Raw genomic sequence first — 15182 nt, 5'->3', positions numbered from 1 at the left:
AAATGAAATTTCTGTGTTGTTTGAATGCATTTAAGCCTACTCTTTGTGCTGTTCAGTTCTTCGGTCAGTCATTTTGACAAATGCAGAGAAATTGTGCATCTTCTACCTCAAGACCATACAGAACATCACCCTAAATATTTCCCTGAACATCCCCTTTGTGGTCGACCACACCCCCGGCAACCACTGAGGATAAGCTGAAGTCTTACGCACGAATGTAATTCTAAAAGGTAAAAATGCGGGGGAAGTCTTCACAAGCAGATGGAACATCAAGAACAAAGGAAGAGACTATTTTATTTTTAAAAATTTTTTAAAGATTTATTTCTTTATTTACAGAGAGAGCGCGTGTGTGCATGAGTCAGGGAGAGCCAAAAAGTGAGAATCTTCAAGCAGACTCTCTGCTGAGCATAGAACCTGAGGCAGGGCTCCATCCCAGGACCCTGAGATCATAACCTGAGCCAAAACTAAGAGTCTGACACCCAATGGACTGAGCCACTCAGATGCTCCAAGACTATCTTAAAAACAAAAACAAAAACAAAAAACAATAACCCAGGGCACCTGGGTGGCTCAGTGGGTTAAGGCCTCTGCCTTCAGCTCAGGTCATGATCCCAGGGTGCTGGGATAGAGCCCCGCATCGGGCTCTCTGCTCAGCAGGGAGCCTCCTCCTCACTCTCTCTCTGCCTGCTGCTCTGCCTACTTGTGATCTCTGTCTGTCAAATAAATACATAAAATCTTAAAAAAAAATTAACCCAAAGCCATCTAGCACTGGACCTCAACAAAATTGCTCAGAATACATGCAGTGGGTGGTCTGTGAAGCTTGGTTGATTGGTTGGTGGGCTGGTCGGTTGAATACACGAACTGTGTAGTCCTGAGTGAGTCACTGAGCATCCTTCAGCTTCAGTCTCTTCATCTATAAAATGAGGTAGCTCGACTCAGGGTGTTTTCATTCATTTCACAAACATTCTTGAGTTCCTCCTTTGTGCCCGGTACTGTTCTAGGCAGTAGGGATAGAGCAGTGAGCAAAACAGACAAGGATTCCTGTTCCTATGGGGAAAATGGAGCAGGGGAAGGGAGATGGGAGAGTGATGGAGCTTGCACTTTTTAATAGGATGGCTGGAGCCTCGCTGGGAATGACTGAGCCCATCTTAAAGGACCGAGGAAGCAAATGGTGCAGATGTCTGGACCGGACTGCTTCAGGCAGAGCGGGGAATGTGCCTGGCAGGCTCCGACAAGAACCAGGGCACCAGTGGGGCTGGAGGGAGGGGTGGGGAGGGTAGAAACATGAGGTCAGGTGGGTAGCAGGGGTCGGAAAGCCTAGCATCTTGTAGGCCATGGCACTTTTGTTCCATGTGAAAACCGGAAGTCATCTGAGAGGATTGTGAGCGGAGGAATTACATGATCTGACTTAGGTTGTTGTGATGGCTTTAAATTATTATATTAAATATTAAAATGAATATTAACTATTTAAAAGGGCCTGGCACAGGGCCAGGAACATGGCTTGTGTATCTCCTGGCTGAGTTTCTGGAATGGGGGCATCCACTGATGTGTGCTCTGGGGTTGTGTGGGCCTGGGTAGGGAGGGCACCTGCCAGGTGAATCGCTGGTGCCCTCTCCTGGAGGAGCCCGCACTAGCTGTGACCCTCAGACTCTGGCCAGGCCTGCCACCCAGGGCAGCTGGCTGCAAGGCGCTCATCTGTCCCTCAGAATGGGCCCCATAGTGCCTTGCGACCTGGCGCCGGGCTGGGTGTGTGCTGCCAGTCAGCCCTGCCTCGAGATCACAAGCCTATGGTGTCATGGAAAGAGATCTGGACTCCAGAGGCCAAGGAGCCTGGGGCTGGTTCTCCTCGGCCACAAGTAATGCTGTGAGACCTTGGCAGTTCCCCTCACCTCTCTGGGCTGCGGGGAGTTTCCTGCCGGTCACATGAGGCACTGTGCGCCTGGCACATGGTGAAAGGTCAGTGAATGTTGGTTGGATCCATGAAATGAAGTGGGGGCCATCTGCCTTCCCAGTAAATATTTAATTTAGGGAAAAGTAAATAAAAGTGCTCAGTGGGTATTCATTCAACAAGTACTTAAATATTTAATGAGCACCTTCTATGGAGCGAGCCCTCTCCCTGGCACCAGGGAACCGGTGATGAGTAGAAAGATGAAGACCTTCCTCTCGGTTAGCTGGCATTTTGGTGCTGAACCTGAAAGTCACTGACATATTTGCCTAAGTGTCCTGGGCTAACAGGTGAGGGGAAGAAGAGGGAGGGGTGAGTGGGTGGGAGGAGAGGGCTCAGGGGGGCAGGGGAAAGAGTGGACAGAGAGAGCAGGACAGTGTCCACTGAGCCCTCAGTTCTTGATTTAGGGACACATTTGCCTCCCATGATCCTTCCTACCTCACCCCTAGCATGGGGACTGAGTTGGTGTAGAATGGGTCCCCTGGGTCCAGTGAGAAGCTAGTCAGCCTCCATGAGCTCTCTTGTTTCCTTGTGATGTTTGGAATCTTACAGGAGAGGATAGGAGAGTGAGTGTCCCAAGAACAGGCAGGGGTTTCGCCATGGAGGTGATGGGGTGCATATGTATGACCATATGGAACCCAGATCTTTTTTGGCTTATTTTGTCCATTTTGGGGAGCACCATAGCCATGTTCCCCTGCCCTGCCCTGTCCCTGCCTCACAGTCCAGCTCCCAAGAAGATAGCCAAAGCAGAAGACTTAGAACCAGAGAACTTCTATTTGGGGTTTTTTTTTTATAGGTTTTTTTTTTTTTTAAGATTTTTTTTTAAGATTTTATTTATTTATTTGTTAGATTGAGAGAGAAAGAGAGCACAGGCACGCAGAGTGGTAGGCAGAGGCAGAGGGAGAAGCAGGCTCCCCGCGGAGCAAGGAGCCCGATGTGGGACTTGGTCCCAGGACACTGGGATCATGACCTGAGCCGAAAGTAGCCACTTAACTGACTGAGCCACCCAGGTGTCCCAGAGAGGGAGAACATAAGCAGAGGGAGAGGGAGGTTCCCCACTGAGCCAGGAGCCCCACGTGGGACCAGATCCCAGAACCCTGGGGTCATGACCCAAGCTGAAAGCAAACACTTAACCAGATGAGCCGTTCAGGCATTCCGCCCCCCACTCCCCACCCCGTTTTTGTTTTTTTTTTTTTTTTTGGAAGATTTTAAGTAATCTCTATCTATACCCAGCATGAGGCCTGAACTCATAACCCCGAGATTAAGAGGCAGACACACGCTACCACCTGAGCCAGCCAGGCACCCAGCATCAGAGGTCTTTTAGTCCCGGCAAGGCTCTGCTCAGAGAATGCTTCCCCGCGGGGACACAGGCTGGGTCTGAGCCTCCTCTCTTCTGCGAACAAGTGGGCAATAGTCACAGGAGACAGATGTGTGCCGAGGAGGAAGGCTTTCTGACAGACAGAGCTACCCCCAGCTCCAAGGGCTCAGGAGGTAGTGTGTTCTCCGACCAGAGACGTTCAAGCAGAGCTCGGTGACTGCTCATTTAGGGCGAGGCTGGGAGGCGACTTCTGGGTTACGGGCGTCACTCCCTGGGTGACTTGCCATCTGACTCTGAGAGTCTAAGATTCCTAGATTCTTTCTACTTCAGTGACTAGTCTGCACCTCAGCTTTTTTGGAGGGTAGGGATGCCTCTAAGACCTTCCCTGACCTATGCGCCCCTTTGTGCTTTATGGGCTAGATGAGGTAGGTGAGTGAGCGTACTCATTCAAGGGAAAGAAGAAATCGCTGAGAGGCTCCTGAAATTACTCGCAGATACGTACACCACCTCTTGGCCACCCGAGCCCAGCCTCACCCAGACATCTCTTTCACAGAGAGACCAGCTCAGGGACGGGAAGCCCCCCACTGTCCCTCCTCCTATATCCCAGGGTAAAGACATGGCCAATGCTACTTGTAATTTCACTTGGAATTCCACTGTGGGTTGATGGGAGTAGTTCTAGGGTTTTCAGTGTTCATCCCACTAGGGCACTAGGGGGAAAGAAATGATCCCGGGTCACCAGTGGCAGAGGGTGGAGACCCGGGATGTGTCCGCAATGCTCCCCAGGCCAAGCTGAAGAGTACCACAGAGAAGGGGGCCTTCTTATAGGGATGAGCTGCTGAGCGCAGAGGGAAGGGGTGATTTCCGAGCAAAGGGAGCTTCCAAGGAGAGGGAGAAAAATAGAGACACCAGAGAGGCTTTGGAAGTTTCTGGAAAAGGCCAGTTAGGAAAGTCAGACTAAGGAACTTAAGACTAAAGCTATTAGGTTTTGGATTCTTTTTTTTTTTTTCCCCTCCTACAGATTGTCTGAATTTACTATTTTTATGATTTCTACCCTCTTACCCTCTCTTTTAAAGAATTATCTCCTTGATCTGTGAGGACTAACTTGAAGGTGGAAGCCTATATGGATCTATCAAGCTTCCTAAATCTTGGATCCATCTGAAATTTATTTTTTAGAAGGAGTGAAAAGAGACAGGCTTCACTCCCGTCCCTCCGTGGCTACCCAACGGCCCCCAAGTCTATATATTGAATTTATTAAGCATCCCCCACAGAAACCTTTAACATATCCGTGGTAATATTTTGTTACAGGATTTCCTCTTTTTTTTTTTTTTTGTATGTCCTCCACTCCCCTCCCCTATGCTTACCAAATTCTCCCCAAATTTCCCTTTTGTATTTTCCTTGAGATTGCATTGCATTCAAAGTCTTGGTTAACATAGACTGAAATGATATCTTCAGAGAATTTCATCTTCTCCAAAAATAAGATAGAACTTTCTATTTTTCTTAACAATGTTGTTTTTCCTGAAATCGGTCCTTGTCCATGGAAGGTGCTCAAGCAGGTTTAACGGGAAGGGGCTGTGAGTTGTTTTGGGGAATAGGCGAGCCCTATTTTGGAGCCAGGCGATGCCCTTCAGAAAGAACAGCAGGTGATGTCCCTGAGGCCTGATGATCTGAAGGCCCAAAGGGGGCCCAAGGGAGCATTCCAGAAATTGGGGCCTAACAGGAGGTATTCAAGGCTCCCTAACAAAAGCTCCCTGCCCAACTCCCCTCCCATCCTAGCCACATATACACAGCAAGGCTGGGAGTTTCTGGGAACAGCAGGGGTGACAGGCCCTGGGGGATGGTCTGAGCTCTCAGGAGGCAGGAAGGCAGCATCCATCCCAAGGGGTGGGGCAGCAGGGCCCTGGGGGCCCCCAGAGGCGACCAGGCATCAACACAGCCAGGAATGTGCTAGGCTAGTACTTCTCTTTTTATTGTTTCTGTCCAGAGCCCCTGTTGCAGGGGAGGGGTGGGCACAGAGGGGGGCACCCCTTCCCCTGCCTGAGACCGCTCTCTGCCTCTCTCCTCACTTCTCCTCTCCAGCATCTCGCCCACCCTCTCTCCTTCTGAATCTCCTGCTCCCACAAATGGCACCTTCGGGGGTTCCCTCTTGCAGCCCCTGCTTTCTAAGCCCACCCTGGGAAAGGAAGGGACCACGGGGTCCGTGTCAAGCCCCCATTCCCACAGGGGCTAGTCCTCCAGTCACCTGCCAGGCTTGCTGGGGAGGCTGCCCTTTCTCTCTGACCCAGGCTAGGGAGTAGGGAGTGGGGAGGTCTCCAGGCTCCATCCTTGGTCCTGTGAGGTCCCAACGCCCTGCTCTGGGGCCCTCTCCAAAGGTAGAGGCTAGGGCCTGACGTCCCAGAAGTGGGAGGGGACCGGTCTGCTCTGGTTCCACGCTGGTCCTGCCCAGCACACGCGGAGGGCAGCTAGGAGCCAGGCTCACACATTTCCAACATCCAGGACTCACACGGCTGGGGCTGCCTGTGCCTGGGCAGGGGTGGGCCATGTCCCCTGGGGGAGGGGGCCATGCGTGGTGGTGGGGGAGCCAGTGTCAGAGGCTGTGAGGGGAGCATTGTGGCTGGGTGTGGTGCCCTGGGATGGAAGGAGGCAGGCTTTAGGAGGCAGTGAGGACAGGGGCGAGGACGGTCTGGTGGCAGAGGGGGTCTCTGGCTTTAAAGCACTTCGTGTTGTTGCTGTGTGGCCTCGCTGACAACCTGGGGAGGGAGAGAAGCCCAGTCCAAACCAGCGCCAACAGGAGAATGGGGCCCCAGCCCTGGGTCCTCCCCCGACTCCGATGTAGCAGGACCCCCTCTCCCTCCGGGCAGGGCCTTGAACCAGCACAGCTGGTGGAAGGCACCTGGCTGACAACCTCACAGACATACCCCAGAGCCCCCACCAGGCTAAGGGAAGCAGGCAGATGGCTCACCTCCCCATCCCGGGTCTCGATGGTCTTAATCATCACCGTCTTCTTGGTGTGGACCTCAGAACCCCTTTGCTCCGGGCTTGTTTCTGTAACAGATCCATCCACACACTCAGCCTGACCAAGTCCAGGCCTGGGCCACTCCAGGGACTGGGAGTGCCTCCCTCGTCCCATGGGGTGGAGCCCAAAACACTCCTACCCCCTCAAGATGGGTCTGTGACTTTTTCAGCAAGACTTTATAGCCTGTCCTTGAGCTCTACAGACGCCGGGGCCAGTCCCACGGCTGAGACAGGCTCAGGAGCCAAGAGACGCTGATTCAGGAGAGTGGACCACCCCTGAGGCCCCAGGCCATCCAACATTCCCACTCCTCACACACGCCCTCACTCGCCCTCCACCGCTGGGCTCCAGCACAGCCTTGTGTGAACTTGTACCCTGACAGAACCCCAAACCCAGTCCCAAGATACTCTTTTGAAGGGTCTCATGGTACCCAGCCCCTCTTTAAGAGTCCAGATGAGGGGTGCCTTGGAGGGGGGTGCAGTTGGGTAAGTTTCGGACTCTTAGATTTGCTTAGGTTGTGATCTCAGGGTTGTGAGATCCAGCTCACATCGGGCTCCATGCTTGACGCAGAGTCTGCTTAAGACTCTCTCTCCCTCTGCCCCCTGCCCTCTCTCTCTCTCTCATAAATAAATAGATCTTAAAGAGAGAGAGAGACCAGATGAGTAAACTGTGTCTTAATGAAAGAGAGACAGACAGGAGTCGGTTATGGATTCATTGTGCTGGCGGCCAGTCCTTTGCCTCTCTATGCCTCAGTTTCCTTGCCGTGAAACACCAGCCACGATGTGCTATCTTGGCCACAGAGCCAGTGATTTGAAAAAGCATTAAGCAGTTTCAATGGCAAGGCTCACACTTGGGTGTCTGCATAAACTACTGAAAAAAAAAAAAGAGGTTCTGAGTTTTCTAGGGCGGGTCAAATTTAGGTCCTGGGTATTATGAGTTTGGTGTTCATGAATTTCCTTAGCGAGCCGCTAGCCTGTGACAAATGTCATAACTTGGTGGGGCACAGCATGTAATTTTCCCAACAGGAACGAACACTGAAGACAAAAAAGGTTTGATCTAGGAAAGGCGACACTGCCAAGCCAAGGAGTCTGATTTGCTTTCCTAACGTTTCATTACAGTGTGTTTTTCTGTTCTCTGGGATTGGAAAGCCACTCAATCTGCATATTACTAATGTCAGAATGGCAGAATGCCCCTGGAGCTCCTTCTTTTAATTGTCTGGCTTTGCTAAGGTTTGGCTTCTTTTTTTTTTCTTTTAAAGCCTGTGTCCAACATCTTGCTCCAGCAAACTGGAGGTGTTCAATAAGCAGCTGGTGGGAGGTGGGGTGGGGTGGGGTGCAGGGGGGTGCTTGGCAATTTGCCAAACAGACAATGGCTGGTGGGGGGGGTGCCTTGTAGTCCAGGGTGTATGGTTCTAGATGCTTCTGCTGCCAGACCCCCAAGGCCAGCCCTGGTACCTTCAAAGTTTGGGTATATTGGGAATCGAAGCTGTTTGCCGATGTCCGAGACTCACAGAAGGTGCTGGGGACATGCTCAATACAGTATAATACCATGGAATATTTAAAAAGCTCTGTTAGAAGGTGCCTCTACCCAAACTTCCCCACCCACCTGCAGCTGCTCCCTTTCTCTGTCCCAGACCCCAGCTCCATCCCCCCGGCTCCATTCCCCCTCCCAGGCTGGCCTTGGGCAGTGCCCATGCTGGACTCCTGCCCCCTGCCATTCCAGTGTCCACCTACCAACAGGCACTCACCTCGGAAGTTGAGAGCAGAGAAGGTCTGGATGGGGAGGTTGATCCTGAAAGGGGAGAGATCAAGCCGCCAAAGGGTTAGGGCCCTCTTTATCTCCCTGTGACCACGCATCAAAGCTTGCCCTGGTCCTCAACAAAGCCCATTGTCAGCTGTCCCTGTCCCACTGACCTTTCACGTGGCTAAGAGCATGGGGTCAAAGGGCAACTCCAGCTCTCCCAGGAACTGTCCCTTTCCATCTCTGAACTGCTGGCCTGACATCCATACTCCCAACACTCCCGCCCTCTCTAGGTCAGCAGGATCTCCTTCCTCAGGTAATTCAGGGTATACGGATAGCAGTTGGAGGCCACAGCCATTGTGTATGCCCACCAGGCTGGGAACTGCTGGCCCACCCACAGAAGGGCGAGTTCCAGGGTAAATGCCATCCCCATTTATGCCTAGTGCGGGGGAAATGCAACACATCTCCAGCTGCCTTGAAAGGTCATTATGTGTAGATGTAATTCTGTGAACTCTGATCTCTCTCTGTGCGCAGGTCTGTATTTAAGCATGTCTGCTGATTGTTTTAAACTTTAGACATCATCGTTTTTATGAGTATCCATAAGCGTCATTTTTTGGAGTAATTGACCTGTGTTAAACTGAGGTTAGGTTTACCTACAGTGAAATACACAGATCTTAGTCTGCAATTTTGCAGTGAGTTTTTGTTTTTTAAAAGATTTTTATTTTTTTGACAGACAGATCACAAGAAGGCAGAGAGGCAGGCAGAGAGAGAGAGAGGAGGAGGAGGCAGGCTCCCTGTTGAGCAGAGAGTCCAAGTGAGGCTCCATCCCAGGCCCCTGGGATCATGACCTGAGCCAAAGCCAGAGGCTTTAATCACTGAGCCACCCAGGCGCCCCTTTTGATCAGCATCTACATCAACAGAACTACTAGTCTAAATTGAGATACAGAACATTTCCAACGCCCCAGAAAAGTTGCCTCGCATTGCCTTTTAGTCATATGTCATTTTTGGTGTCTAGAAGTGAGTTGCTCTGAGCATGTCATGCTATCTTTTCCTAAAACCTTGTGTGTGTGTGTGTGTGTGTGATGCACGCATGCGCCCTCTGGCACAAATCTGCGCTCTCCTTCTTAACCTGTGTCTCAGGCTCTCTCTTTGTCTCTATCAGCCCCTCCCTCTCCTTGCTCATCATTCCCCACTCTGCTCTCATCTCTCCCTTGACTGGCAGTAATATTTTATTACTGGTTGCTGAACATGGTTTTATGCTGCTGGCTCTTAATTCTGAAGGTGGATGAGGGAATACTTCTATTACTCTTTTTATAAAAGCTATTAATTAAGTCACTTTTTACCCAGGTGGCCTTGGTTAATTCTCTGCAATTAGTGGTGTGGTGGCCTCCTGTATAAAATTGTTTCCAGATCTCGCTGGTGATCCTGAGCCCCTCCCCAACCCCAGGGGTATGGGGGGGTGCAGGAATGCACCCCTCGGCACTCCCCAGAATCCCAGCGCCAGCCCCTCACCGGCTCTCCTCGCCCTCCAGCAGCTTCCGGTAGGTGGCAATCTCCACATCCAGGGCCATCTTGACATTGAGCAGGTCCTGGTACTCTCGTAGGTGACGGGCCATCTCATCCTTGAGGTGCCGGATCTCTTCCTCCAGACGCGCGATGTTGTCCTGGTAGCCGCTGGCCTCGCTGGCAAAGCGGTCTTCCATCTCTCTCATCTGCCTCATCAGCGAATCGTTCTGCAGGAGAGGGGCACACAGGTAAGGAGAGTCATGGAGGGGTGGGCACCAGGGTAGGGGCTCAGGACGGGGACAGACACAGCCTTGGAGCTGGGGTGCAACCCCACATGGTCAGGTCCAGGAGTTGGCACGCTCTTCTGAGCTAGGGAATCCTAAACTCAAGTGAAGTCTTCTGGGGAGACCCAGAGACTAGAAGTCATAAAAGGAAGCATCCGTGTCCTTCCTCTCCACCCTCACCTAGGAGCCCCTCGACTCCTGAGAGTTCAACTGAGAAGCCACCTGTCTGTTTTCACCCCTGTGGGAGGTTTGAGGAGATAGAGGCCCAGAGAGAGTCTCAGAGTGAGAGTGGGAGCTGCAGGCTGGAAGGACTGGGTGTGGCGAGGTGGGCGGGCACTCACGGTGCCCTTGAGGGCATCGATCTCGCAGGTGTAGGACTGGATCTGGTGTCGATACTCCATCATCTCCTGCTTGGCCTGGCGCAGTGCGTCGTTGTTCTTGTTGGCTGCCTGGGTCAGGTCAGACACCTGCGGGCAGGGAGTGGGACGGAGATGAGGAGGCTGCAGGACGCGGGGCAGGGATGGCAAGGGAGCCTGGAGACCCTGGCTCACTCTCCTCCCCACGGAGAGAGCCACAGGAAGCACCTCCAGATAGAGACGGAGGGGAACGGAGGGGCCAGAGCCCTCGGGCCAGGTTACCCACCTTTGACTTGTACCATTCCTCAGCTTCTGAGATGTTCTTGGCCGCTATGGTCTCATACTGAGCCCGGATGTCCCTGAGCGCGGCGGTGAGGTCTGGCTTGGACATGTCCATCTCCACCTGGACCTGCTGTTCCTGAAGCTGGGCCTGTAGCTCTCGGATCTCCTGTAGGGCATAGCTGGGCTTCAGGGCTCTGCCAGGCCCCACCCACACGGCACCCTCACACCGCCCCCCCTCATTCCCCAGCCTTGCACTGCCCCTCCTCCTTTCCAGCTACTCCTACTAGAGTCTAAGGACCTTGAGGAGGAGGGCTGAAGGCATACCTCTTCATGCACTTTCTTGAGGAACACGATTTCCTCATTGAGAGATTCAATCCTGCGCTCTAGGTCAATCCGAGCGAGAGTAGCCGCATCCACGTCCTGGGAGTGGTCAAGCGAGAGGGAGAGGGTCACTAAGAGCCCAGGCAGGGCAGAGGGAGACCAGGGGCCCCTGGGGTCAGAGGGGGTAAAGCTGCTGGGGGACCAAAGAGGGCTCACCGCTCTGAAGGCAGCCAAATTGTTCTCTGCTTCTTCTCTCAACTGAATCTCTTCTTGCAGCCTGGCCAGAACAGACAGACAGACAGACAGACAGAAAAGAGACGGTTGGTGAGGATAAAACCAGCCGTGGGGATAGGCCTGGTGGGGGCTGCCCAGGGAGTGGGGCTCAGGCCACCCAGAGGAGGCCTGGCTCCAGGGTAGACACGAGAGGCCCTGCCCACCCCGGGAGGGGACAGGAAGTGGCCCAATTTCTTCCCCAGAGCCACACCCCGGAAGTCTATGTCCCCAACAGACTGTGACCTCCCTGGGATTAGCGACTCTGTCTATTCTATCCACCTCTACGTTCCTGGTTCTCAGCCCCAGTCTGGCCAACATAGGTGCTCAATTATTGTTTGTGACCGGGGTGGTAGGACATTGATTCCGCTCACTCCTGCTGTCAGAAGCAGGACCCAGGAGTACTTGCTCTATTCTTGTTGCCTTTTCCTATTGGAAGCCTGGTGGAGCCCGCTATCAGGCTCTGGAAGCTTTCAGGAGCCTGCGGCTTGCTCCCTCCCCTTTCCTCTAGTTTATCCATTCCCTTAGTGAAAGGGCACAGCCTCAGCCCAGCCTAGGACTAAGATCTGCTCTCTATCCACCTCCCCCCACCCCGGGGTGTGGGGTAGTCTGATCACAGATGAGCTGAGAGCTACCACTTAGATTCCCCACTCTTTGCCCTTCCCAGCTTGCCCCAGATTTTCCTTGTCTCCTATCAAACCCCCTCTCCCTCTGACTGTACCCGGGCCTCCTCCCTCTGCTCATCTGCCAGTCCCCCATGGACACCACCCTGACATCTTAAGACGCTTTTAAGGGGCTGTCCACAGGCCTCAGGTTTTCCATTTGCATCCTATGATGTCCCCAAGAAAACTACTTTGCAGAGTAAGACCACGAGGGAGAGACCCGGGAGTCCATCTCTCCTCGGGGGAACACCGGTAGATGACTCTCTCCCCGCAGGGGGGTGGGAGAGGGTTCCCGGTGCGCAGGACGGGGTGGGGAGGAGACAGGTGCTGACAGCTGCCCCCCAGCCCCCAGGCCTCATCTCGCTCCCAGCCCGCGGAAAGGGGGTTCCGGGAGCGCCAGGTCCTCACTTGGCCTTGAGCCGCTGCAGGTCGTCCAACAGGTTGTCACGCTCTACGTCCACGCGGGCGCGCTGGTTGGTGAGCACCTCCACCTGGCGCCGCAGCTCGCGCAGCTCCTCCTCGTAGATCTCGGCAACCCGGGTGGGCTCGCGCCCCTTGAGTCGGTTCACCTCGGCGGCGAGCGCTGCGTTCTGCTGCTCCAGGAAGCGCACCTTCTCGATGTAGTTGGCGAAGCGATCATTGAGCTCCTGCAGCTCCACCTTCTCGTTGGTGCGCGTGGTCAGGAACTCCTGGTTCACGGCGTCAGCCAGCGAGAAGTCCAGCAGCTCGCCCGCGCCGTAGGAGGAGGGCGCGCGGGCCGACCCCAGCCGGCTGGTTCGCAGCGCCCCCAGACCCCCTGCCCCGCCCGACGTGCGCGACACCTGGTACACGCGGGACATCATCGAGCTCGAGGAGCCCTTGGTGCCGAAGCCCGCGCGCGGGAACACCGGGGAGCCGAGCGGGGAGACGAGCGGGAAGCCCCCGGCCCCGCCGAAGGTGCGGCGGTAGGAGGACACGCGCTGGCTGGACGAGTAGGCCTGGCTCATGGTGGCGGCGCGCGCGGGCGAGGCTGGGCGGCACGGAGGAAGCGGCTGCGGGAGGCGGCCGACTGGAGAGTGGATGCGTCGAGGGGAGACAGGGCCCCTAGCCGTCTGCACTATTTGTATCCCTCCTGACATCAGCCCCCGCCGCCCCTCCCCTGACAGCTGCAGGATCCCGCTGTCCTGCCAGGAAGGGCGGCCGCTGGCGTGGGGGCGGGGAGGCCAGCTCCCCCGCAAGAGGCCTGCGCCCCTTCGCTGGTGGGAAGGGGCCCGCAAGAGGTGTGGGACAGGCTGGAGGACCTAGGAGGGCAGAAGATGATGGGCAGGCCTGCCAACCCTTTCACCGAGGAAGCAAGCCTGTCTTGAAGCCCTAGGCAGACTCTTTCTGCCCTTGGGTGCCCGCCTCGCCCTGGGGGATAGTCAGGGGAGAGAATGGAAGAGAGGCTTCCCCTTGGTTTGAGGGTGTCCCTTTCGTTTGGAGGGGAGACTTTGGGTCATTTCCTGGAGGAACAAGGCCTAGTGTCCAGAAAGCCTCCAAAGCACTTTTTTTTCCTCCCTAAGGATTCTCTAGAAGTGACAGAGGTTTGGGAGGACTCAGGAAAGACTGGCACCCACCAGCCAGGCATGGAGCAAGAGAGTCTCTAGGCAAGCAGGGAGGGTGGGGGAGTACCCCAGAGGGGCGTGAGGGGTCAGAGAGCAGTCCTGGCCAGAGGCACCTCCTCAGGTATGTCCACTGGCACCAAGATTCTAACCCTGAGACTCAGTTTCCCTCTGGGCTAATGTAAGCTCTTTTCCTCCCCCTCTTCAGGGTAGGGCAAAGCCTCAAGTTTATAAACAACAGGGTGATTTCCAGAAAGAGCCTGAGAGCCTCTCAGTTTCCAGTCACTATGCACAGTCACCCCCACACGCCAACTTTACCGGGCTTCTGCCCCCTTGTGCCCACCCCCACACCTTCTCTGATTCACCCCCCTACTCACATCACCCACACCCACACCCACACACACCAGGGGTTTGTATTTTGTCAGGAGCAATGTGTCAGCCTAGACATCTCTCTGGCAGCAACAGCTGCCAGCCCGGCATACCAGAGCTGGTATTTATAGAGAAGAAGGCATCAGTCTGGGAAATACGCACACGGGAGAGGCGCTCTGGGGGGTGGGGGGCCGGGTACCTGGGGAGGCGTGGGTTTCAGATGGCCCAGGCAGGTTCAGGGAGCTAAGCCCCAATCACCTCCCACCCCCACAATGCCCCAAGCCCCCCGCCAGAATGGAGTCCCACCTTCATAGCCTTCCTCCTCCTCAGCACAAGGTATTGGCTGACCCCTGAGGACATCCCCACTTCTCCACGAACACTGGCTGTCTCCCTACACCTTCACCTGGCACACTGCAGGCCTCCCTTAGATCTGACCCTTCTGGAATGCCAGCTTCTGGAATAGAGCGCAGGTCTACCCCAGCTCTGCCATCACCAAGAGGCCCAGTTACTAGCAGGCAAGACCTTCACTTTTCTGTGTCCTCCCCTAGCAAGTGGAAGTGGTCAGCCTTGCCATACCTGTCCTACAGGCTCTTAAGAGGCTCGAATAACAATGCGAAGAGGCACCTGGGTAGCTTAGTCCATTAAGCCTCTGACTCTTGACTTGGGCTCAGGTTGTGATCCCAGGGTTGTGAGATCAAGCCCCATGTCGGGCTCCATGCTGGGTGTGGAGCCTGCTTAAGATCCTCTCTCCCTGTCTCCCTCCCTGCTGCCCCCGAAAATATAACGAGACACAAATAACCCCTTACACTGAGCCCCCACTGTGTGCCACACAGTGTGAACACCCCCAATCCCCAACAACCCTATGAGGCAGAAACTAGTATCATTCCCATTTTGCAGCTCAGGAAGCTGAGGCAGTCCGACTCCAGAGATGTGCTTGGCCCCCTGCAATGGATGTGAATATGCCAGGTGAACTATAAAGGGCTTTGTTACTGCTGTCTTCTCAAAGCTTTTCCACACTAAGTATCTAAGTTTTATCCAAGAGACAGGCCTATCCCGCTTCCAGTCGGCGATGAGAGAAGAATTCGGCACAAACAAGTCAGCTGCAAAATACTGGGAGCAGGGGACAACAGTCGAAAAGGACTGCTTCCACGAGCAACTCCACAGTCTCACTTTTATTGGATAGAAAACAATAGCCAACAGAAGGATTGATGAAGGTCAAATGTTAATCCAGTCTTGCAGGCAAGCAAGGAGGAAGATAAAGCTTATAGTTAAACAAGCACATTCAAAGGACTCATCTAACTAACAACCGGCACTTCTGGGATGAGAAAGGAGTGATAACGGATAAGGGAAGCAGGCGGTTTTCCGTCCACCCTGAGCTGACCCGGCATTCCGGCATTCCGGGGGTGCTCCGCTTCCCTGAAGCAGGCGGAGTTCCGCCCTGGGCGGGCCGGCTTCTGTGAAGGGGCGGCCTTCCGCCCTGAGCGAGCCAGGTATCCCCAGCTGCCCAGCTTCTGGGAAGGGGTGGCGTTTCGCCCTGAGCGAGCC

General features: G+C 54.4%; 1 protein-coding gene across 1 annotated transcript; it reads right to left on the bottom strand.

Annotated features, from left to right (window-relative positions):
- Nucleotides 1-5297: 5297 nt before the first annotated feature.
- On the bottom strand, nt 5298-12674 carry DES (desmin). The gene is made up of 9 exons (XM_044241664.1): nt 12097-12674; nt 10973-11033; nt 10760-10855; nt 10440-10601; nt 10139-10264; nt 9520-9740; nt 8015-8058; nt 6217-6299; nt 5298-6004 (listed from the first exon to the last, which is right to left on the bottom strand). Exons 1-9 carry the CDS (start codon nt 12672-12674, stop codon nt 5963-5965), a joined length of 1413 nt encoding a protein of 470 aa, XP_044097599.1. The 3' UTR covers nt 5298-5962.
- Between the last annotated feature and the right edge of the window lie 2508 nt (nt 12675-15182).

This window comes from Neovison vison, chromosome 3, assembly GCF_020171115.1.
Source record: "Neovison vison isolate M4711 chromosome 3, ASM_NN_V1, whole genome shotgun sequence".
In the NCBI taxonomy this organism is placed as follows: Eukaryota; Metazoa; Chordata; class Mammalia; order Carnivora; family Mustelidae; genus Neogale; species Neogale vison.
Note: the sequence above shows the minus strand (reverse complement) of the source record. Positions and strands in the feature narration are given on the sequence as shown.